The sequence below is a fragment of the Pipistrellus hanaki genome (genome assembly GCF_964339955.1).
Source record: "Pipistrellus hanaki genome assembly, chromosome: 1".
NCBI lineage: Eukaryota > Metazoa > Chordata > Mammalia > Chiroptera > Vespertilionidae > Pipistrellus > Pipistrellus hanaki.
In genome coordinates this window covers 47,132,232-47,156,558 of record NC_140503.1, presented here as the reverse complement: position 1 = coordinate 47,156,558, position 24,327 = coordinate 47,132,232, and the positions used below count along the sequence as shown (strand labels likewise).

The 24,327-nt window shown below is 48.0% G+C and overlaps 1 protein-coding gene across 1 annotated transcript in view; it reads right to left on the bottom strand.

The window, feature by feature from the left end:
• The window catches only part of ANXA2 (annexin A2), a 41,038-nt gene extending 17,462 nt beyond the window's left edge, over nt 1–23,576 (bottom strand). The window contains exons 1-4 of the mRNA XM_084874285.1: nt 23,478–23,576; nt 20,908–20,958; nt 13,847–13,905; nt 10,509–10,608 (exon numbers count right to left, since the gene is read on the bottom strand). Coding sequence (XP_084730411.1) covers nt 10,509–10,608; nt 13,847–13,894 — 148 coding nt within the window. The 5' untranslated portion in view covers nt 13,895–13,905; nt 20,908–20,958; nt 23,478–23,576. The remainder of the gene's footprint in view (nt 1–10,508; nt 10,609–13,846; nt 13,906–20,907; nt 20,959–23,477) is intronic.
• Between the last annotated feature and the right edge of the window lie 751 nt (nt 23,577–24,327).

Here is a 24,327-nt window from a genome sequence, read left to right as displayed (position 1 = left end):
TGTGGAAGGTCACAAAGTGCTCCAAGCAAAGGCTCACACGGGCACCCAGTGAGCTGGGCAGGGGAATCGCACAGAACGTGGGTGAGAACACAGAAATCCTGTGGCCAAGCAGCTTTTTAGAAATTTATTTTCAAAATGAATCGAGCCGGAACCGGTTTGGCTCAGTGGACAGAGCATCAACCTGCAGATGAGAAGGTCCCGGGTTTGATTCTGGTCAAGGGCATGTACCTTGGTTGCGGGCACATCCCCGGTGGGGGCTGTGCAGGAGGCAGCTGGTCGATGTTTCTCTCTCATCAATGTTTCCAGCTCTCTATCCCTCTCCCTTCCTCTCTGTAAAAAATCAATAAAATATATTAAAAATAAATAAATAAGATAAAACAAACAAAATGAATCGAGATTAAGAGTTTCAAGATTGGTGAGGACCTAAGACAAACTTCCTTGGCTCCTGATGGGAACTAGGGCCATGAAGTCTGTGAGCATTTATGCCTTGGATGAGAACGGTTGGCTGCCTTCATCGGTTAACTACAGACTGTTTCCAGCCCTCTGAGCTGGGCATTGGGAAGGTCAGTCGCCGTCCCAAGGGCCAGTCAACCTCAACCACATGAGGCCACAGGGAGGCGCCGCGGATGGCGAAGCTCAAGCAGAGGAGCGGGGGCGGTGGGTGCCTTAAACCACCGCTGTATTTTTAAAACATAAAGAACACTGGCAGTCTAAAATAGTGGTTGAATCCCAAGCCACAAAAATCAGCCTCCTGGAGTTTCCTCCTCCTCACTGCGGGAGGAACCTCGAGTCAGCTCGGCATCTGGCACCCAAGGAAAATGTCTTTATTGTCCACGGGCAGGGAACCAAGAGGCCGTTCCGAACAGGATGCTGACTCACATCTGCCAAGACACACTGGCTGCACAAAGAAAATGGATCTCATCTGTTTGATGAAGGACTCGGAGGCTCTCAAGGGAGGACTGACTGATTAGGAATTAAGGGAGAACTGCCCAGGTCCTCTCCTTATCTAGATCCTGGCGAAAATGTGGCTTAGATTACTGGGGATATCAGAATCAAACCTCAGAAGAAATCATCATTACAATAAGGTCGCAGGCAGGCCACAGAGAGAGGAGAGGGCCACATCTACATAGGTGTGGACATATTTTATTTATTATCACATCAAACCATTCCCTGAGTACCTACCATGGGCCAGGCATTTTGCTAGGTGCATTATATAATCCTGTCATGTGATTTCACCACATCCAGGGGAGGTGAGGGATAATGTCAATTCCATTTACCCAGGGGGAAAGCAATGCTCAGAGAAGGCAGGGGCTCCCCAAAATCAGACAGCAGAGCTGGGGTTCAAAGCTGGGCTAAAGACCCAGGGTCACTGAATCGGGCTATCTTGCCTCCTGTTACAGAAAATTATCCAAACTTAGAAGTAAGGCAAGAGGAAGACAGCAAGTCCTCCCAGTGTATCCAAGAGGCCCATTGAAGACTGCTCAGGTGCGCGCTCCCACTCACTTACTACTATTTAACCACTGACTAGTAACCTGGTAACTAGAGATCTGGGTCCACTAGAAAGGGCAGCCCCAGGGGCCCTGGCTTCAGAGCCCTGCGGGACGGGAATGGTCTTGTATCCCCCCCAGCAGTCTTCCTCCAAAGTTCTTTACTCAATGCCTATTAACACCCAGTCTCTTTGAACCAGACTTATCTGAGTTAAATACATATTTGACATGTGATCATCATCCTATATTTATGAATACGGTTGTACCTTTTAAAAAAAAAATTTTTACCCATTGATTTTAGAGAAAGAGGAAAGGAGAAGGAGAGAGAGAAGCATGGATTGGCTGCCTCCTGCATACCTCCTACTAGGGAACTGAGCCCACAACCTGGACATGTGCCCTAACTGGAATCGAACCGGTGACCTCCTGGTGCACAGGAAGATGCCCAACTAACTAACTGAGTCACCTGGGCAGGGCATGTTTGTACCTTTGAAAAATTATACTTCTTCATACCACAACCTTTTCCAGCCCCCATAGTTCCTAAAAAGGATTCGGGATAGTAATGTGTCTATATATCTACAGAACTGAACTTATTTAGGACATAAAAATGAGCACATTTAATAATCAGTACACAGTGATTTGCCCCACTAAGTAACAATGCATGGCCACTGACAAGACCACCCAGCTGGGTTTTGTTTTTTTATTTTGTTTTGTGTTTTGTTCTTTGTTTTTAACAGAGCTAGAAGATTTTCTTCTGAAGATAGCCATTAATAACTCAGTGGGAAAGGGGCAACAAATCTCACACACACACACACACACACTGTTGCCCAAAAGTATTCTCCCGGCCACTAGCCAGCTGTCTGGCCAGAATTCCTGCTCTCAAAGTCACCTCTTAGGATCACTCAGCAGAAGTGAGCATTCTCTCTCCAGAGCGGCTCACCAGGATCCAGGCATCCAGGTGGGCGACAGATGACAAGGGGTGGCATCTGTGTAAGTGGAGGCAACATGTAGTACTCTAGTAGCGAAGTGGGACTCAGAACCTAGGGTCTCAGAACTCCCTATGCCTCAGTTTCTCACCCTGTAGTACAGAGATCATGAGAAATTTTAATCTACGGGGATGCACCGAGGACCCGCTGGGAGCGTCTCCTGCCTTCTCCACTCAGCTTCTTGGCTGCAGGCCTGGCTGCTGCCGGTATTCAGTTTTTGGTCTGAAAAACTAGGGCATAGAGTCCAGTTTCATGATAAGTCTGGCAGTTGCCTGGGAGATGGGACAGAAAACAAACACTGCACAGGGCGGGAGGAGACCGGGATGCTCGGCCCCTCTCCCAGGTCTGCCACAGCCAGGGGACCTGGCTCCCACTCCGGGAAAGCATCATTTATCTAAGTACCCAAGAAGGAGTAGGCCAGACATCAGATTTCTATTTCCATTCTACTCTGGTCTCTCCTCCGTTGAGTCCCTTAGAAATATTTAAATGCCTAGATTTGGTAATTCCACTGGATACTTAATCTAGGCCCCTGTCTGCTTCCCATGCAAAACAGTATGTCTGAAATACTCTACAAAAGCATGTCAAACTTGCGGCCCGCGAGCCACATGCCTCATTTATTTGGCTCATGTTAGCCTTTGAGTTTGACATGCTTGCTCTACAGGACCAGCAGAAAAACACAAAGCAGGCCAGCACTCAGGATTCAAATCAAATAGAGTCATCAATGAAAGGCTATGCATTCAGCGCCAGCACCATTCAGTACCTTGCTCCTCTACCAGCTTCTGGGGACAGAAAATTAAAAATCTGGGCAGATGCAAGGGAACCGAACATCCCTACCCTGAACTCAACCCACAGAGAACTGACTGTTTATTGACTCAGCACTGACACCGGTAAGAATCTGGGGCCCCTGGGAGCTCAACCCATAAGCGGAACACTTCAAACATTACACAATATCCTAGATATATTGTTCAGACTCTACAGATCTGAAACTAAACCCAAAAGTTAACATAGAAAAGCTTTCCTCTTTGACTGACCGATCAGGCAAGCTCCCTGACTCTGTCCCTTTCATTCTTTTCCCACTTTTTCCAGACTATCAACCTTAAAAAAAAAAATTAATAAAGAAGAATCTTGATCCTCCCATCATCCCTGGGTGGTGTGGTGTTTGGATTTCCGCAGGGAGAGGCAGGCAACAATCCTTGAGACTTAGAGAGGGAGCACAGGTCCTCCAGCCATGTTTACCAGCATCTTAGTTCCCCTTGGGCCTCTGCACCCCGCCCCCGTCCCTGTAGACCACATGTGTCAAACACAAGGCCCACGGGCCAAATCCAGCCCGCCAGGCCTTGCAATGTGGCCCGCACCGCGCTGTCATCACTGCACTCCGCTGTCAGTTTATGACATTGTCAGTTTATGACTGTTCAGTAAACCATTCGGCCCGCGATTTAGGCTGGATTTTAGATTTTGGCCCCTTCTCTGATTGAGTTCGACACCCCTACTGTAGACAGAGCTCTTTTTGAAGAAAATCAGAAAACCTGTGCTGGTAGGTGGCTGTGACTCAGCACTGGCCCTCTCTGTTCCCGGCAGTGTTGTAAGAGCAGAACTCCATCTAAGGTAAATATGTACACGGCAAGGCCTCAGCTGCAGGAATGCTCCCTCCTGGAGCGTGAAACACCCTGGGGAACGCAAGTCACAGGCCTTTCTCACAAGGACACTCTCCCTCTGACGTAGGGGGTCTCGCTGGTTTGGGCCTGAGAGGAGAGAAGCTATTGTACTTTTCAGAGCCACTAAGCCTCCAGGCGTCTTCTAGAGCAGTGTTTCCCAAAGTGTGGTACGCGTACCCCCAGGGGTACGGGAAGAGTTTGGTGGGGGTACGTTGCACCGGAGTTGGGTGGGGATATGCACTGCACCGTGCTTAGCTGCGCCTAATTCTACGTTCTCATGAGTACGAGGGGTACTCAGCGTTACAAAAATTATAGAAGGGGTACACGTATGTCAAAAGTTTGGGAAACCCTGTTCTAGAGAGTATCTGCCCAATAGCTCTCTCAGCTAAAGGACTGTGCCCCGGTGTGCAGGTGAGCCCGAGGGCACGGGCCCTGCCTTGCCCTCCCCTGGCACAGGCTGCTGGTGCTTTGGCCATGCCGGAAATAAATCTTAAGTGGTCCCATTTTTCAAACATAAGGAAAAAATGCGCAAAAACTTGCTACAGTTACGCTTCTATACTTATGCTTCTGAGAAGGGGGAAGAACATACCCGCTTTTGCATTCCTTCCGGAGAACACAAATACTGCTGAAATCAAAACTGGCAATAATAACAGGGCCACTCATTACCCGCCTTCCAGAGAGAGAGAGGCCCAAGCTGTGCCAGTTTATTGGCACTTACGCTAACTCCGGGGTTGTGCTGCCTCTAATTACAATCTATTTGATGTAGTCTAGATTCGTCCTTTTCTCATTTAGCTGACTTTCCTTTCTAGTTATTTGGACCCATATGGCAAACCATTCACAGCTGTGTTGTACACGCCACGGTATATATTTAACCCAAGGCCAATCTAGACCAAGAGACTCCTACAGATTTAAGTCTCCGAAACCTCTTGTTAATTAAGCAATATTACTACTTATGCACGGCTTTATTCAGTTTCTAACTAGACATTAAATTAAGGTAAGTATTTGCACAGTCTACCTCGAGCCAGAGCATAACACCACCAAGGAATCGTGGACTGGGTGTAGGTAACATACCCAAGAACTACCGAGATCCCCGTCAAACTAGAAACAAAGCAGGTTTAGGAGAGTGAGCTAAGTTCATTCTGTGAAAACAGATCAAAGCTCACTAGGGGACTGGTACCCTCCCCGGATACTATCCAGATTCTGAAACTGTTCTTTGCTACCTTATCTGCCACCCGAGTGTCCCCCCCCACTGTGTGCTCTGTGTCTGTGTACACTAGACCAGTGTTTCCCAAACTTCTCTCATGATGAGAATCACCTGGTGGAGTTGTTAAAATACAGAATCCTGAATCCCAACTAAGAAGTGCTAAACTAGAATTTTTGGGAACATGTAGGTAAAATTGTATACTTAACAATTGTGCATGAAAGCTTAGAGCACTAGTTAAGTATACAATTTTACCCATATGTTCCCAAAAATTCTAGTTTAGCACTTCTTAGTTGGGATTCAGGAATCTGTATTTTAACAACTCCACCAGGTGATTCTCATCATGAGAGAAGTTTGGGAAACACTGCACTAGACTATTCGGGTGAAATGTATACCTTCTCACACAGTCCCGAGGGCTGGGTAAATCAGATTAACTACAACTAATGAATTAAAGGCCTTGCCCTCAAGGAGCTGACATTCTGGTGGGAGAATAAATCCAAATGTAAGTAATTAAAACACAATGTGGCAAGAGCTATGTAGGAGCATAGGAAATATTATGAGACAGACCAAGAAGTGATGGATTCTGCCTCCTCCTCAAAGACAGCTTGGAGGAGAGGCTGTGTATCAGCTGGGGCGGAGGGGTGAGGGGGAGCCACCTGGATGTCAGGTGTGGGCTAATGCTCCCTCCAGAGCAGCGATTTTATCTGGTGTGCCAAGGCACGCTGGTGTGCCGCAAAAATTTTAAAAACATGCAAAACCTGACTATTTAGTCAGGGGCACTGACCTCTTTCCCCTTAGATCACATGTGTCAAACACAAGGCCCGCGGGCCAAATCCAGCCCGCCAGGCCTTGCAATGTGGCCCGCACCGTGCTGTCATCATTGCACTCCGCTGTCAGTTTATGACATTGTCAGTTTATGACTGTTCAGTAAACCATAAACCATTCGGCCCGCGATTTAGGCTGGATTTTACAATAGATTTTGGCCCCTTCTCTGATTGAGTTCGACACCCCTACCTTAGATGGTCAAATAAGAAAATGACAATAGCCGTCCAGTGTGAATCAAAACTATACTTATTTTTAAAAATCATATTGGCAAAAATATATTTGTGGCGTGCTACAGAACTTTAGTAATCACTTTATGTGTGCCAGGAGATGAGCAAGGTTGACAATCACTGCTCTAAAAGGGGGTGGCTCACTCCTACCAGAGCAGAGGCTCTGTTTGAGGCACCGAGCAGCCTGGAGATGAAGACAAGAACAAATCTGCAATGGGTGAGGCAAGGAGGCCCATGAAAAGGGCAGGTGCCACACCAGGCCAGGTGGGAGATGGTAAAGGTGGAGGGGAAGAGATGGGTAAGAGCTGCTTTGGGACCTTCTGACCAGTCCGGGCCATGTCAGCCCACAGATCTCAGCCAGGCCCACTCTTCCTGGTAATCCTTCCCGCTCTGGGCCTGCTCAGCGTTTGCAGTCCTTGTGTTTAACAGCAACTGATTAACCCTCTGCCACAGGTGATTGCTCACACAACAAGGAAGCAGACTTTGTGTCCAATGGAGCAGGCTCCTCCCAGCATGCTCTGCACTTGGTGCACGTGAGTGCACACATACTTAGGGCGCACTTTCTAGGAGAGCAGGTCCTCATAATCATCTTTCCTTTTTATAATCCTTTGGCTTTTGTTTGTATCAGCATTTGAGGTTTACCTTTTGTTTCATGTCAAGGAAACACCAATTGTTTAGTATGGTGTCCTCACATTAAGGGTTTGAGGAGGGAGTAGGGGCAAGGTGTGGCACAGCTTCTTAACTGAAAGGAGAAGGCATTCTAAAAGAGAGGGTTAGGATCTTAATTAGCTCATTCTTTAAGTGGTGTTAGTTATCTAAAAACTAGAGGCCTGGTGCACAAATTTGTGCAGAGGAGGGGTCCTTTGGCCTGGCCAGCAAACAAGGGTAATGGGGGCCAGCTGGCCATGGGGAGGGACTACAGGAAGTTGGCTGTGGGAGCACACTGAGCACTAGGGAACAGTTCCTGCATTGAGCATCTGCCCCCTGGTGGTCAGTACCTATCATAGCCACTGGTTGACCAGTTGTTTGGTCAACCAGTCGTAATGGTCACTTAGGCTTTTATATATATAGATATCAAAGGGAAGTAAAAGGAACAAAAGCGATTTTACCCTCCTGAATAATTATTTCATTTTTGCTCGTAATTAAATGTATTGCCTTCCATTATGATGGTAAATATGTCATTATAGACAATTTTAGAAATATAGAATATATTGAAAGCACAAGGAAGGAAAAGGACCAATTACCCATAATTCTATATGTCAGTTAATAATGCCTTTTTTCTTTTTGGACATAAAAAAGTTGTGGTGTAATCAATCTGTACATACTCTTTTTTGTCCTTTTTTTAATGCAACTGTCTCAGTTATGCTGAAAATATATTAAAATGAGTGTTGAAAAATTATGATGCTGGCTGTTCAAACTGATGAATACACGAAAAAATAGTGAATTGTACATTTCACATAGGCGAGTTGTATGGCATGTGAACTACATTAAAAAAAAAAATTGTTCAGAAACTTTATTTTCCAGTCTCTGTAACATTCTACAGACATTCTGTGTCATGTAGCATGAGTTACCACCATTTCCTAAGGCACCTCCCAGCTAGAAGGTTGGTAGGTACACTGAGCTCTGAATGCATATCATAGTCTTCCTTCTCAATAGTTTCCTAGAAGGATTTAAGATTTTAAACATACTGACAATCCAGAAATTATTTTAAAGGACCAACTGACAACTCAAGAAAAATCTAATTACTCTGTAAAATCATTAGGCACCAATGATTAGCTCCTAAAAGATCTCATTGGGCTGCAAGTCTCAAAGAGAACAAGAGAGGAACCTAAAGCAGGACCATAAACATGGCAGGAGTCTGATGACAACAGAATCCCGTGTTCTGTGGCTGACATTCCCTCAGGAAGGAAAAGAGTCCAGTCCTGGCAGGTTGGTGTCCCATCAGGATGCTCAGGCACACAGCCTGGGGCTGGCCAGAACTCTGTTCAAATCCGTTTGAACCAAGGCCAAGAGACCTAGAGCATGTTAATCCTCAATGTCCCGCACGGAGTGGGAGGATGGCGCACCGTGTCAGAGGGTGACTCTGAAGTCCACCTAACATGAGCGTTCCGAATGTGCTTGGTGCATTGCCTGCTCATAAGGAGCACCAATAAATTCAATAAAGAGCTGTAACCCGGAGGATGGTGATGTCAGCAGCTTGTGACCAAACGAGAAGGCAGGAATTCAAAGCTCAGCCTTGCAGACCTTTCTGCTTAGAAACTACAGGCTTTTTCTAGGGACTTAGAAAGGGCCTGAAGGTATTTTTATTGCCATGGGAGTTTCAGCCGTTACCAGAGCTCCTTTGCGCAATCTTTACATTCCAGTGTGCTAAAAGCTTTCCCAAGCAGGGATAAAAGCCGTCTTTGTCTCCAGCTGGTGAAAGGCACCATCTTCGTCAGATGAGTTTAACTGTGGAACCTCGAGTGTGTTCCCACGAGATGGCATGACAGGGAGCCCCAGGAATGTAGACTCACCCAAATACTAACAAGACAGACGGAGTTTTAAGAAAGTGGAGTGTGTGTGTGTGTGTGTGTGTGGTTTTAAGGGAAACTATTTTGAGCAATGTGAAAATGCCTGGCACTAAGCAAAGATGCTAAGTGGTACTTCACAATAACCCTGTGAGGTGGAAGCTTTGATGAGCCCTACTTACTAGTAAAAAAAACAAAAACTGAGGCTTAAGGAAGTAATTTTCCAGTCACATAGCTAGTGAATTAGTGGCAGAGCCGAGATCTGAACCCATGATCGCACACACTCATCCACTACGCTCCACAGAGGAGTACTGGCCTGGAATGAGATAAGCCCTGCAGATTTTATTTTCTCATTAGTGACTTTCTGACTTCCCAACCTGGCCTTTGACAAGTACGGTCATTTACAAACACCAAAAAAAGAAGACTTTTTAAAGGTCAAATCTGGACGCTTCCTTGTTCTCCCTTCCGTGATCCAGGCAGCCCTTCTGGGAAGTGCCTGGGCGTCCCCCTGGAACGCACGCCAGGCTGCTCTGAGGCAGGTGAAACAAAGCCCCGGGTCCTGTGAACAGGGGTGGGGAACCTCTCATCTGCCAAGAGCCATTGGGATATTTATGACATCATTCTTGGGCCATCCACGTAACCATTAGCCTGCTACCATGGGTGAAACATTTAATGAAGGCATTGGAAGGGCCAGACCCGATGATGTCGCAAGCCTTATATGAGCCTTTGGCTGGATGTTCCCCACCCCTGTGTCAGAACCGCAGCACGTAAAAGGTTCCCCTCAGCAAAGAGGAAGTCCAGAAGGGGAAACGAGTGGTGAAATCACAGCATCACCACAATGATCACCATGGTTCCCGGGATTCCGGGGACGGGGAAACCCCAAAGACCCGTGCTTCATTAACAGGAGCCCAAAAATGGGAACATTTACTCTCATGGACACAGAGAACAGCGTGATGACGACTTGGAACACGCTCTTGCTCAATTCTACCCAGTCCAGGGCTTTGTCTGCGGGAGTTAGATAGCGAGGCTTTCAGCCTCCTGGTCCTCTTACTCATCCTGGAACTCGAGGAAACATACTCATTCCAACAATTCCTCCAATTCCAGCTCCAGGCCTAAGGAGTGGCGTAACTTGTAGAGTCACAAAAAGAAAAAAGTGTGAATTTTTCTCTCGTTAGATCAATCTAAGAGCAAGGCAGTAAGATTTCCCCAGCGTTTTTTTCCAACAAATGTAATGGAATTCAAGGGGAATCAGGACAAGAAGAAAGGCCCTCAGGGATCACATGACCGAATTCTCCCTTGACCAGAGAGGCACTGCACCTCAGAGAGAGGGGCTGGGCCCAGAGCACACACCCGGGGAACCGGTTCCTGGGCCTATTGCCACGTTGCTATGCTATTTTATTAAAATATGTTCTCACGTTTAAGATCTTCTCTCCAAACTGAGGAGGGAAGAGGCGGAAAAGGAGGGAGAGATGAAAACAAGCAGGTGTGGGGTAAGGTAAGGTTGAAGCGGCTCCTTTAAAACAATTTCAAATGCCCATGTATGCAGATTCCAGGCAGAATGAAGAGACAACTACAAATGCCTCTGCCAGAGCCTGGCAAGAGGCGGGCAAATGCACTGCCTACCTTTGGTCTTGATGGCTGTTTCGATGTTCAAAGCATCCCGGTCAGCATCGAAGTTGGGGTAGGCCTTGACCGACCCGTACGCACTTACGGGTGTGGAGTGCTAAGTAAGGGCAAAAGGCAAACATACAATCACATCATGCACACTGAAGATCCCTTTGTTAAAACATCGGTTTCTACAATCGATTTATTTTTCCTATTGTTTCTTTTAACAATTCAAATCATTCTTAGACTAGGGAACCAGTAAAGTATGAACAAGCCACCAAATATAAGATAAGGAACCGCACTGTTTCTAGTGAGAATTCTTCCTCAAAGGCCCGGTGCATTTAGAATGTGCTGTTTATATGTTTACGCTCAAAAGCAGGCAACACAAGGCTGAGCATTGGAAACCACCTGTGGACTTGGGAAGGTCTGAAAGAGCATCCACATTAGGCTGGCAACAATTCAAAACAAACTTGAGAATGTGAAAATGCCTGAAATGCAAGTGTGTGCTGCCAAGTTTTTGTTACAGGCTCACGAATCTCCACTTGGGCCTGTTGACTGAGCTCATGATTCATTTCAAAGTAAATGTAAAACACCGGCCTGCTCGCCTCTTTAAGTGAGGAAGCTCCCTCGATTGGGCCACCGCTGTGACACCAAGGTGGTTAGGCCACGTGGCTACATCCTCCTTCCTGTGGGCCAAGTTCCTCCTGCTCTTCTCTTTCCTCTCTGTCCCCTCCCTCTGCGGTATTATAACCATCTCCCCCTGCTTACCACTCAACCCACTCAACTAGTATTTTTTTTCTTATTGCCTTTTTATTTAAACAGTGATCTTCTTTTAAATTTTATTTTTATTGATTTCAGGGAGAGAGGAAAAGAAAGGAAAAGAGAGAGAGAGAGAGAGAGAGAGAGAGAGAGAGAGAGAGAGAGAGAGAGAGAGAGAAACATCAATGATGAAAGAGAATCATTGATCAGCTGCTTCCTGCATAACCCCCTACTGGGGATCGAGCCCAAAACCTGGGCATGTGCCCTGACCGGGAATTGAACGTGACCTCCTGGTTCATAGATCAGTGACACTCAATCTCTGAGCTATGTGGGGTAATGGGCTTTGAAAAACATTTCACAGGAAGAGTGCATGGTCGCAGTGTTTTTCAAAGCCCATTGCCCTTCCTGATGGGATGGGCCAACCCCACCGACCTGAGACTGAGGTGAGGGCAACAGCCTGCTCCTTCCCCCAGGGTCAGCTCCTGCAGCTCTCCTGCTCCCTGCTCCCTCTCCCAGCACAAAGGACAGACAAGAGGACAGACAATGTGGTTTTGGTTGGCTGATGGCCTGTCCAGCCACCCACAACTGTCCCACTTCCAATGCCAGGGTTCCCCATCCTGAACCACCCCGCCTCCCTCAGCACATAAAACCCATCATAATAATGCACTTTGTGTTGGCTCGGTTCCTGGAAAGAGGCAGAGACTAAGGCGCCCTGACTGACCTCTCCACCCACAGACATTACGTTATGGGCACCCGCTCCCTCTCCCACCACTTGGTGTGTTAGCGGGGAGCTTACATAGGTAAGCAACTAACAGCCCATCCTCTTGAATATGTGTCCCAGGACAAGCCAGAAATCTAAGTTCAGAATTGGACAAAACCTCTCACAGTGCACTTGCAACTCTCCTGGCCAAGTCAGTCCAGTTCACACGTATAACTCTGGAACACAATGAACTATCCAGGTGTTTTCCACCCCATTTCACGCCTTGAACTTTCCAGTAAGATGGACACAATGAAAACCGAGCACACACTCAGGGCAAGGTAAGAACAAAGTGCTCTTTTGAAAAACCATCTCCCATGGTGGCTGCAAAACGTGGGTGGAAATCTACGGAAAAACATCTTCCTGGGGAATGGCAGGGTCATCCATGATTTACAAAGGCAGATGGTCTGGTCACTGAGCCCCATCATGAGTGGCTTCTTTTACAAAGTGCTCTGCCGTCCTACTCCCAAACATGAGAAGGGCAAAGTTTGGCATAACTTTATAGTATCCACGGAAGCAAAATTAAATGGATAACTGAACCTGTTACCTGTAAAATCCACTCATCTGAAAATCAAATTATTGAGGCAAAAGTGATCCTCCCTCAAAATGCTAGAGAAACACCACATTTTCTACTGCAGGCCCATCTCCCCAGACGGAGAAATGCATCACTTTGGAGTGCAGTGACCTCAGAGGCTGCTCGAAAAGCCCTGCCAGGAAGCCTGCTTCTGAAGATGATCTAACAATCGGGTCCATTAAAGACAGAAATCTCTCAGCTCCTGGACCTCAGCGTGCAGCTTGTACTGTTGCCAACAGCAGTGGGCACCAGCTGCAAAAGGGAAGGTTAGAAGTACATATAGGCTCTCCATAGGGTAACACCTGTGCTTCCATGGACACTATCCATCTGGACATTTTGATGGACAGCACCACGGACAATAGAGAGTTCTGTGCCCACATGCTCCGAGCTGCACTTGACCCACGTCGAGCGCTTCTGGGTGTTTTAATTTGATTGAGAGCATGTCATGAAAATTTTCCAAGACATGCTGGCAACCCAGTGCCACTCACTGCTGAGTTTTTGTAAAAGCCGTTTCACGCAAGATGACCTAAAAGATGTCTGATGTTCTTAGATACATTACATTGTCATAATTCATATTCTAACTTGACCCTAAAAGTGTTTGCAATGATATAATCTCACATGGAGTGGAACAAATTTTAACTATAAAACAGAGAAGCAAATGCACCAGAATTATAGATTCACATTTTTCCTGGGAAAGACAATGAAAAATAATTCTGTGTTCCCGGATAGCCAAAGCAAAAAAAAGGAAACATGATGAGTCACAGTGCTTTCATTAATTCATTTTCTTTTTAAAAAAAAAAGAACAAACATCCTAGCTTTTTAGGAGAAAAGCTTTCCCGGGTACTAAAATAATTTTTTTAAAGGTATAAGTTCTTGTGTGGAAAAACTTCCTGGACACTAACAAGTCCCAAGCCCTCAGGATCTTTTTTGTTGTTGTTAATCCTCACCGAGGATATTTTTTACAGTGATTTTTAGAAAGAGTGGAAGGAAGGCTTAGGAGGAGAGAAAGAGAGAGAGAAACATTAATGAGAGAGAGACAGAGAGAGAGACAGAGAGAGAGAGACATTGACATGAGAGAGACACATCGATTGGTCGCCTCCCTCACTGGGAAGCAACCAATGGATTGGGGGAGAACAGAGAACCAAGAGGGGGAGTGATGGTCTGAATTTTGTCCCATTTTCTTAGCTGTATAAGGAAAGGGAATAGTACCATTCAGAGAGACGTACAATTTGCAAAAATGACACCAAGTGAGAGAGATATACTTACATCACCCTCCAAGCTGAGCTTGCACAAGATTTCGTGAACAGTAGACATTTTGAAAGAAGCTGGGGGGGAAAAAAATTTAAAAATTAAAAAAAAAAGTCTTTAGGAAGAGGCTTTCCTTTCCCCGGAGCAGTGATTCATTACACTAATCTCCACTTCTCGGACCATTTCATCTGAGGACATGAGAGTAATTTCAACCAATACATGCAATTTCCACCTCATGATTGGGAAAAATGAGAGCTTGCGAAGGTTTGCTGAGGTTTGCGAGGGGCTGCCGAGCGGGCCAGGCTCCCCTTGCCCTTGTGTGAACAGACCCTGGGGAGACGGATTTGTGAACAGACCCTGGGGAGACGGATTTGTGAACATGAAACCAAAATGCCCTCCTAGGCTCATGCAACTTGTCCCAACAGGTTAACACCGAGTCTCCCACTTCTCACATAAAGCGACAAGCTTGTCAAACCGGCCACCACTTCTGCTATTTCTCACCAGTAATCTGACCTATGCAAAGGGACCTGAAAACTACGAGTGTGAACTGACATCAGTGGCATGTTTAGGCTGACCCCTTCCTAAAGGGAAGCCTTTACTACTCCCCTAATGACTTTCTTAGTCACCGGCGCTTAGATATCGAACTGTTAATGAGAAAGACAGTGGGTAGATTTTTCTGACATTATCTCATTCCATAAAGAGACTGATCCTTGTATTTAACATTCAAAATGGCTGAAATGAAGTCATCTTCCAGTTAATACAGTTAATGGCGCTGTGCCACTAGCGTCTGATGGATTGGCTTCCCAGCTCTGCAATCACACAGTTCTCGGAATCAATACGCCAACTCCTGCCAATAAAAAGTGCTAAGCGGGCATTAAATTTATCTCAACGGAGCCAAGGTAGCAGTATCCCCCAAATGAAGGAAATAGAGCAGAGCGGCATCCGAAATAGTGGGAATGACATTTGAATTGCAGTATCTCCTGCTCTGGTGTTTTTTTTTCTTCTTCTTCTTAATATTCTTGGACCAAGGAAATTGTGTCCATGCAAATTCAGCTTTCTATTCTCTTCCAACAGTTTGCTTAGTCTAAATATTTTCATAAAACTGGCTTGAGGGAGTATTGACATAGACACTTGCTAACTTATCAGAAGGCTTTGAAGTAGGCCGATTCCAGGCTCCATGTGGGGTGGAGGCGAGGGAATGTAAGAGAATGGGATTCTCCATTATTTGCGGTTACGGGTACATTTCTGCAAGGTTTTCTTTATATATATATATATATATATATATATATATATATATATATACACACACACAATATATATATATATATATATATTTATATATATACACACACACACACACACACACATGCATTTTTTTAATTGATTCCAGAGAGGACGGGAGAGGGAGGAAGAGGTAAAAACACCAATGATGAGAGAGAATCATCGATCAGCCGCTTCCTACAGGCCCCTCTCTGGGGATCAAGCCCGAAACCCAGGCACGTGCCCTGACCCAGAATCGAACCGTGACCTCCTGGTTCATAGGTCAACGCTGAGGAGAGATAGAAAACAGGGATGTTTAAAAGCCCCACAAACTTCCTGTTTTACGGTGCACAAGCAGTGCTGCCCTTTCATCCCATCAGCCCTACGTGCCACTCCCCATTCGGTTCCTCTAGTTGATGGTGTTCAAAATCCACCCGTCAGTGGCTGCCTCTCACTCAGCTCAGTTCAGCCCTCCACAATTCACAGGGATCCCTTTGGGGGCCACCGCAGCAGTGCCTGCGGAAAGATGACCGCTTCTCCTCTTTCCCAAGAGCTGAGAAGTACAATGCAGGCCCAGCGAAAGGATGACGACTCTCAGGTTGTCCGAGGACATTACAAAGGGCAGCAAATTGGCAAAGTAGCACGGGTTTACAAGAAGAAATACGTTATCTACACTGAAGAAGTGCAGGGGAGGAAGCTAATGGTACCGCTGGGCATGGGGCGTTCACCCCAGCGAGGTGGTCATCGCTCCACTAAAGTGGGACAAAGACCACAAAAAAGATCCTTGGACTGAAAGCCAGATCTCCCAAGTAGGAAAGGGGCAAATGCAAGGAAAACACAATTGAGAAGATGCAGGGATAAAGTAATATTATTAACAACGTTCATTAAAAACTTAAGGAAAAAAAAAAAAAGATTGGCCTGGGAACCCCGCCTCTGTCCACTCCCCAGCAAAAGTGGACTTGCTTCTCACCAGACACACAGTGCTCAGTAACCCACAGCCCCTCCAGGCCTGCTCCCCACCTCCTTACCCTCAGCTGCTCCGGTTATTAGAGCGCCTGCCCACTCCTCAGGCCGCCACTGCTTTGGCATCTGCTCTCACGGGGCATCTGCAGCCCCATACCACAGTGCCCTTTCCCTCCTGTCAGTGCCAGGAGCACTTACTGGTGCCTCTAGATTCATCCACTGACCGCAGTGTCCTGAGTTCCTGCCACATACCAAGTATTCAAACGGCAAGTGCTGACCTCCAATTCAATGTACAGGCAATAAGCTGTACCTCATCTCCCCAGGAGTCTCGGTTTCCCCACAGATTTAAGGGTGTCTGTGCACACACTAGGTGCTAAGTAAACGTTCTGAAACAATGAGCTGCTGTCTTGCACAATTAATCATTTATATGTATATTATTTATATTCATTCTGCAGAAAAAGCAAATATGTCAATAACCACAAAATAATATCCATGAAACTGGCTGTTACTCCATGCATGTCTTTCGTATCCATGTAACTACTTCCTATTTCCTGTGAGCTTAATGGCAGACTTTATCTTCACCGTAGAAATAAACTATGGCCCCCATTTCTTGATTGCATCCAATTCCCCTGGCAAAGCCAAGTCATTCCGTGGATGACTGATTGGTCTCAAAGAGCTGGCTTTCCCACCCATGTTTGTTAAGACATTAGCTTAATATAGTATAGGTGATTAATGAGACCGTGTCAGGGCGCTGCTACTCTTGAAAGCGAAAAAAGAAAGCCTTGGCAGTGTTACTGTGGGTTACAAACACTGGTGACATTCACATAATCTATGAACAAACTCCTAACGAGTACACACTGGCCTGCAGGGCCTTAAGGCTGAGAGACACACAACTATGACCTGCAGACCCCACCCTGCAGGGCTGTCCGCTCTCTTCCCTCCTCGCCCCAGGGAGACACCTGAGCGCTTAGCTCAGGTCACCTCGCCCCTGAGCAGGAGACAGGGCCGAGCCCAAGCTCTTCAGTCTTTGCCCTTTCAACTTCACCACAGCTGTTCTCCGTGCTAAGGGAGGAAGACACCAAGAGAATGACAGAAACAATAGGAGCGAGGTCACCCGAGAGCTCCTGGAAGATTCGAGCTGGAGAACGGTGGGAAAGCCTGGCAGGTGGACGGAGAATCCCCCTGGGTGTCCAGAGAACAAGAAGACAGGCTTCCACCCAGCCTGGCTATTGTGGGGCCCCCTGGGGCCCTAAATACACATTTCTGAATGGTGCCCATGGAAGCTTGGGAATACTGGAGGGCCAGAAAGCCAACGTGATTCATTCCCAATAGGCATGGTCTCTGTGTACAGCATTTGCTCTGGAGGCTGACCTTTCTTTTCTTTTCTTTTTTTAATATATATTTTATTTATTTTTTACAGAGAGGAAGAGAGAGGGATAGAGAGTTAGAAACATCGATGAGAGAATCATCGATCAGCTGCCTCTTGCACATCCCCTACTGGGGATGTGCCTGCAACCAATGTACATGCCCTTGACTGGACTTGAACCTGGGACCTTTCAGTCCGAAGGCCAGCGCTCTATCCACTGAGCCAAACCTGTTTCGGCAAGGCTGAACTTTCTTACTGAAAACAATAACTCTGCCTTAGTGCACCTGTTGTTCTAAATGAGAATAAAAATCAAGCCTATGGGCCTCGAGGCGATTAACTTCCCTCTACCTCCCAAGCACAGTGAAATTCAGGGGTGCACTGCGAGCAGAACCCCCTCTCTGCACACTGCTCTGCCTGGCAAGCCGCAGCTCTCCTCCCCACACGGCACCACACCTGCCTCCCAAACTGGTTTCAACTTGCAAAAAAGAAAAAAAAATCAGCACATTCACTCTGTTGATGAGGATCTCTACATACCAGTACCTTCCATTCCCAGAGAAGGGCTGGGCTACTAGATAAGATCATTAACGCAGACCTTTATCAGGGAAAGTTTTTCCTTTAAGAAAATAGACTTGCTGAAGAGCCACACCCGCTTCAAACTGGTTTGGAATAATTCGCCACTGCGGTAAGAACAGACTCACTCAACTCCACCCCAAGGCAGGGAACAGAGCGGTCTCCTCTGCCTTTAAAACATCAATAAAGGAGGCCTCTTAATTGCCTAACTGAAGTAGCTCTTATTGGAGTGAAAAGCTAGACATTCAGGAAACACTGTCGAAAACCAAATGATTTACAGTTAGCTTGAGGTCTAGCTTAAAGATGACTTAAAGAGTCCGTAAAAAGTCCTACAGATTGTTTTGTGCATTATTGTTTTACTTCAAACACAGACTTAGAACCAAAAACAGTTACAAGGAAACAGCTTTCACTTCTCCCCAAAAAGAAAAGTAACACAGTTTGCAAACAAGTGGAAACAAACCAACAACAAAAAAAAGAGTTAACACTTCAAATAGTAAAAGCAAGTTCTACTGGAATGAATTAAGAGTCAGCTCCAGAAATACCTCATATGAATTCCCACAAACAAACAAACAAACAAACAAAAACATGTTGCAACAGGGCTGGTCGGCAGAGCGCACCTGACAACCATCCAGCAGTTTCGCTGACACACCCACTTTGCAGTTTCACGGTGGAGTGTTGATGCGTCACCACAAAACACAGCCCTAGCAACCATGCTGAATCAATCAGGGACTGGATGACACAAAAGAGGATTTCTAAACCAAAAAAATGCGCGGGGGTGGGGAGTGGGGAGTATGTGTGTGGGGGGTAGTGTGGAGGTTTGGGCTTCCCCACCAAAGCCCTTACTGTGCAGAATGCAGAGTCTAAGGACCAGACAACGGATTTTAAAAGAAAAGGGGGGACCCACTGGTGGGGGTGGTCAGGGAGTGCCCACCGTACCCCACTCTCCACCCCACCCCCAACCATTTATATTTAACAGAAACTTCCTGAAAGCACACACTTTTCTCCTTGGTTTATGGTCCTGATTAAGCCTGAGTCACAGGGCCAAGTCATTCCCCAGAAATCCTGGAATTAGGCCCTAAAGCCTTGATTATACTGGGCGGGGAGGACACAGCACCACTGGCTCTTGCTTATCCCTCCAGTTGCTGGATCTGAGTCAATATTTGTTTGCTAACCTACAGGCAGGTTGCAGCCTCGGGCTCTCAGCCTCTCAGTACTCAGCCTACAGATAAGAGATGGAGTGGGTGGATAGAGACCAGCAGGAAGAATGAGGTCAGTTGGCAGGAAGCACTCTCAGAGCTCAGAAATCAAGGCCTTCACATTTCAGGGCTTCGTGGCCCTGCACGTAGTATTTCCAACGGGGCCTGCTGCCAACAGAAAGAAAGTCTAAACTCAGCCTCCAAGGTCTTCCACACTCTGGATTCTACTGACTGATTCATAAATATCTCTTACACACAAGCATACACAGGAGTGCATTCACGCGCGCACGCGCGCACACACACACACACACACACACACACACACACACACCAGCATTGCAATCAAATGCCAATGGTATTGCTCTCCAAACACTCTTAGTGTTGTCCTGCTACCTCTAGGCCCAGGTCCTCCAAGTTCCCTCCCCTGTTCTCTCTTGATCAGGATCAGCTAACATCCTCCTAAGACCTCGGGACACAAAAAAATAGTGTTACCTTTTCTCCTGCACCTCTCCCTGCTCTGGGCTGTGGCTGTCCGTGTGTCTGAAATTTCAGAGCTGAGAGTACATAGGCGAGCTTCCATTCCATCCGCCCGCCCACAGGGTTTCTGTCTTACTCATGCATTTCCTCATGGGTCTGAGCACAGCGCCCAGCCTAGCACACACTAGGCATTCAGCCACATTTTTGGAGGATTGACACACACCAGGTCTTTCCTTATTCTGGCTTTTTTTTTTTCTTTCTTCTTCCCTCTTCCAATGTACCCACCCTCCTCAATTTTCTTTGTCTCCCACAGACTGAGTATCTCCAATGGAGTTCTAGTTCCACTCATTCAGACCAGGAGGCTTCCATTCCCAGCATCCATGCAGGTCTTTGCCAAAGCCTGGCAACTTCTTCCTCTTCATCATATGCAGCCCAGTCCCAGCCCAGCTGGGCCCCCCACCTCTCCCAGCTCTGTCCAATGGGCCCGTGGGAATGGAACCCACATCTCTATGGCAGGAAAGGAGAAAGGAAGGAGGTGGGAAGAAGGGATTTGGAGAGGCCTTGGGCCTCCGATTTCCCCTGCACTGAGGGTGTAGACTGGGTGTGGCAAGGAGACAAAGGGCAAGGATCCCAGTCACTGGAAGTCAGGACTTCCCACTGCAGCCTGGGATTAGCTACCTGGATGCTGTTGACCTCTCTGAGGAGACTGAGCTCAGGTGGTTTAAAAGCTTCAGGTTGTACCCTGAAAAGGAGATCGGGAGGTAATCTCCGGGTAACCACCCAGCACAAGCCTGGGTGCCTGCGGACTCCTCCTGCTGACCTGCTCCCCAAAGGAGATGGGGACTGCCTCTGGCAATAGGAGAAGGAAAAATAGGACAGACAGAGAATGGGCGGAAAGGATATTTTTTTTAAGGACTGGAATTTCCTCTGAGTTAGCCTAAAACTAGAATAGGGTGTGGCGCCAGGGAAAATGAGGGTGGATTCCCAAATCAAAAAAAAAAAAAAAAAAAAAAAGGCATTCTATTTCTATCAGAGCATTCCATTTCTATGAGATTCTCACAATCAAATGCGAGAGACTGGTGAAGCCCCAATATCTTTCAGAACAGTTTCCCTGAGGTTAAATGTGATATTCAGATCTGTGGAGCAGCTGGAATAAAGGGGAAAAGAGCCCAAGTCAACTTGGAAACTAACACATTTGGGGATACGGAACATTCAAAATCCGATGACCGCCTGTACAAGGCACTTACTTTGTCTGTTTCTCTGTCTGTGGTTCACTGCTCTATCCCCGGTGCCTGTAACTGTGAACGGAACAGAGCAGTGTTAGTAAGTATTGTGAAACCAATGGATGTTTAAGGCAGCCCAGCAGAGCCCGGGGGTTTTTGGTGACACACCCATCCTCATTTCATGAAAAATGCCTCAGTAGGCCCAGAGCCTGCACAAGTAAAGGCCCAGGACAGCGTGTTAGTGCCCGCACCTCGTGCCAATGGTGCAGGAAGAGCCTACAAACCTCAAGATCAATAGCAAGTACAAGAAGATATCTTATCTTGCCAGCAAAGCTACTTAAATTAGAAATTAGTCAGGAAACTAATGGCCAGGACTACTGGCCTGCAGTCAATCAATAAAGTAGTTTAATAGCTCAGACACAGGATCTTAAAGACTGAGACGCCAACCCAAGACCAAGCTCCGGATCAAAGCCAGTGTCAGCAATATTTCCTAGGCACGTACCCCGGGCAGGCCCCTTGGCACTGCAGGAAATTACAAAATCCAAGCGGTCTCCAAATCATAAACCCCCAACTGAAAAAAGTGCATATTGATGGTCACACCCTTCCACTGCGGATGGATGCTGTGGATCCTTTTGGAGAAACCCGTGAAGCTTTTAGAGAACAAAGGGACTAAGGAGAGGGGAGGAAAGTGCTAAGCGGGAATGTCTGCACACCACTAGCCACAGGTGTCCCAACTTTCACACCTGTCCCAACTGTCTCTCAACTAACATCTTTCCTCACAATGCCTGAATGTTATGTGGCTCCTTGATTCCTCAGCCTCCACTTCTATGAATTACAGGTGTGTTTGGGTAACGAGGTTTTCTTGTCTTTCTTTTTTTTTTTTTTTTTTTTCATAACACAACTCCCCTGGCTTGTTGGAGATTAGGACCACCAACCACTCCCAATCCTGAATACTAATGAATATTGATTCCATGTGCTAATCTCTACCTTGGTGTTAAGGCCAATGGACTGGGAAGGAGAGGGAATTCAGAAGTGGATAAGCCTGGATGACTTTGGTCAGATGTCAAGAAAGAGGGTCTCGAAGGAGGAAGGCAGAGAAAAGTGGGGGCAAAGACATAATTTTCAAGTTAAAATAATTTAATCTGTGTTGACTTAAAACTAATAAACGTTCCAAAAAAGATATTTCCACGGTTTATTCTTCCTCCCCACATATCCTTCCTCACCTTTCCACCCATCATCCCCCTACTCACATTAGGCATGTCCTCAGTCCTTAGAAACCGGAGCACCTTAAGCAGGTGTTTCTGAGCTGGCCTGGGGACCAAGGCACCTGCTCTAACATTGTTCCAGTGAGAAGGTGCACTCCGCCTTTCAAACCTCCAAGCTGCAGACAGGCACAGTAGTGCACACACTTCTCAGCAGAATCTGTCTGAACTCAGGGGCCCCGATTCCTGGACTCCAGACCGCTCCCCTTTTACACACAAATTCAGAAAACCCGCAGCTTCAAAATGACAAACCCTAACACCAAAATGACACTCTTAGAATTGTATGGCACAATGTTTTCTGTATGCTTTGCATATTTATATTTGAATGAACATTTTTTTTTTGAAATTTTCAATTAACTTCATGTGAATGGAGGTAAACATGGATATCCTTAAACCACGTTCATAGATAAGAAAATTGATGTTCACCTCCTGGGTTCTCACCAGCCAGCTGGTGGGATCCAGCCTCCACTCCCCAGAGCTGCAGGGAGAGGCCCGGGCGCCACACCCTTTTTTCTGCGCTCAGTCCCTGACTCACTGTGCATCCCGGTGACATCCCTCCCCACAGGGCACGGGCCACTGCCTCCCCGCTTCAAAGTGGGCAACCAAGTGGGCACTCTCCAGATCTAGGGAATCAGCTGCTCCTCTTACAGGATAATAGACAAAGGAGAAGGAGCTGAGGTTTTGTGTGTGTGTGTGTGTGTGTGTGTGTGTGTGTGTGTGTTTCCATTTTGCTTTGTTTTATTGGGGAGAGGGGTTTGCTACTAGAAATTCCCACCCCTCATCCCGCCCCCACGGCTTCCCTCCCGCCGGTCGGTTCAAGTTCCACAAATGTGCGTTTGTTTCAAGTAAAGTAACTTGGGACCGAGGGGGACTACTTTCTAGGTTGCCAGAGAGCTTCCCTTAGACGCGGAGGTGAATGCCCCGCGGACTGCTCCGCTGGGGACCTGCGACTCCCTCCCAGGGCGGCCACACCCTAACACCCACCTTGCCCGGAACCGGGGGGTGGGGGGGGGACCCTCCCTCCGCACCCCCCTCCCCGGGCTTCCTGAGAGCACTTCGGAGGCGAATGCACGACCCGATCTCTCTGCCCCGCACCCCCAACGCCAGGGCACCCCGGACCCCCACTCCAGCCCGGACCCCCCAGGCCACTGCGCCCCGCTCCCCCACAGAACCCCCGTGGGGACTGTCCCGCAGCTCCTCCGCCGGACGGCCTACAGGGTCCCCGACCCCCGAGCCTCTGGGCCAGGCCGCCTCCTCCTGCCCGGCCTCCCCGCGCCCCGCTAGTCCTGCGGGCCCCGGGCCATAGCGGACGGCAGGGCGCGCCCCGCTTACCTGGGCGGGCGCTGCGAGCTGCGAGTGTCCCCGGGAGCCGAGCTTGGCCGCCTGGCCTGGGTGGGGCATTTATAGCGGCCACATCCTCACTCCGCAGCCAGGCCCGCCCCGCCCGCCGGCCCGCCCCGCCCCGCGCCCCTCCCGCCGGTCCTCTCCCACCCGGAGCCGGGCTGACTCACCCTCCCCGCCTGCCGGGAGGGCAGCCGCGCCCTGGAGCTCCCCGCCCGCCCGCCACGCTGGAGCTGCCCGCCAGGCCCTGCCCTCCCCAGCGAGGCGCCCCGAGGCTTCCTCGACGGCCCTGGTCTCCCCCCTTCGTCGTCCTCGCTCCTCCGGCGCCCTCAGCCCCGGTTTTGATGAATACGTGAACAAGACTTTAGAAGACGCTGAGCTTAGTGAAGTAACTTTTTCCCCTTTTGGCGTCAGTGCAATGGAAGGAAAAATGGTTCCAAGAAACATAAGCCGTGATTCTGAGCTGGGGCCTTTGGCAGCCAGCTCCTCGTTACCCTCTGCAAACATGTTAGCTTAACCTCTGGCGAGCCGTTCCCGGAGGAGCTCGGGGAGAGCGATCCTTTGGACCCCGTCCTGACAAGACTCAAAGCACGCCGGGAGGCCAGAGCTGGGATTTGGGGGAGTGAGAGGGGTGTGAAAAGCCTAGAGCCAAGATCCCAGGCCCCTCCGCCCCTGGGAGGCGCCTCTTTCCTGGGAGACCTCTGCTCTGCTCTCCCAGTCTGTGGGCCTCGCTCCCCCCTACCCCCCTGCCTCCTCCCACCACCACCACCACCACCACCCAGTCCCCCACGCGTCCTCCTGGCAGGCCTTCCCAGGCTGGGTGGGGCGGGGCTTTGGACCT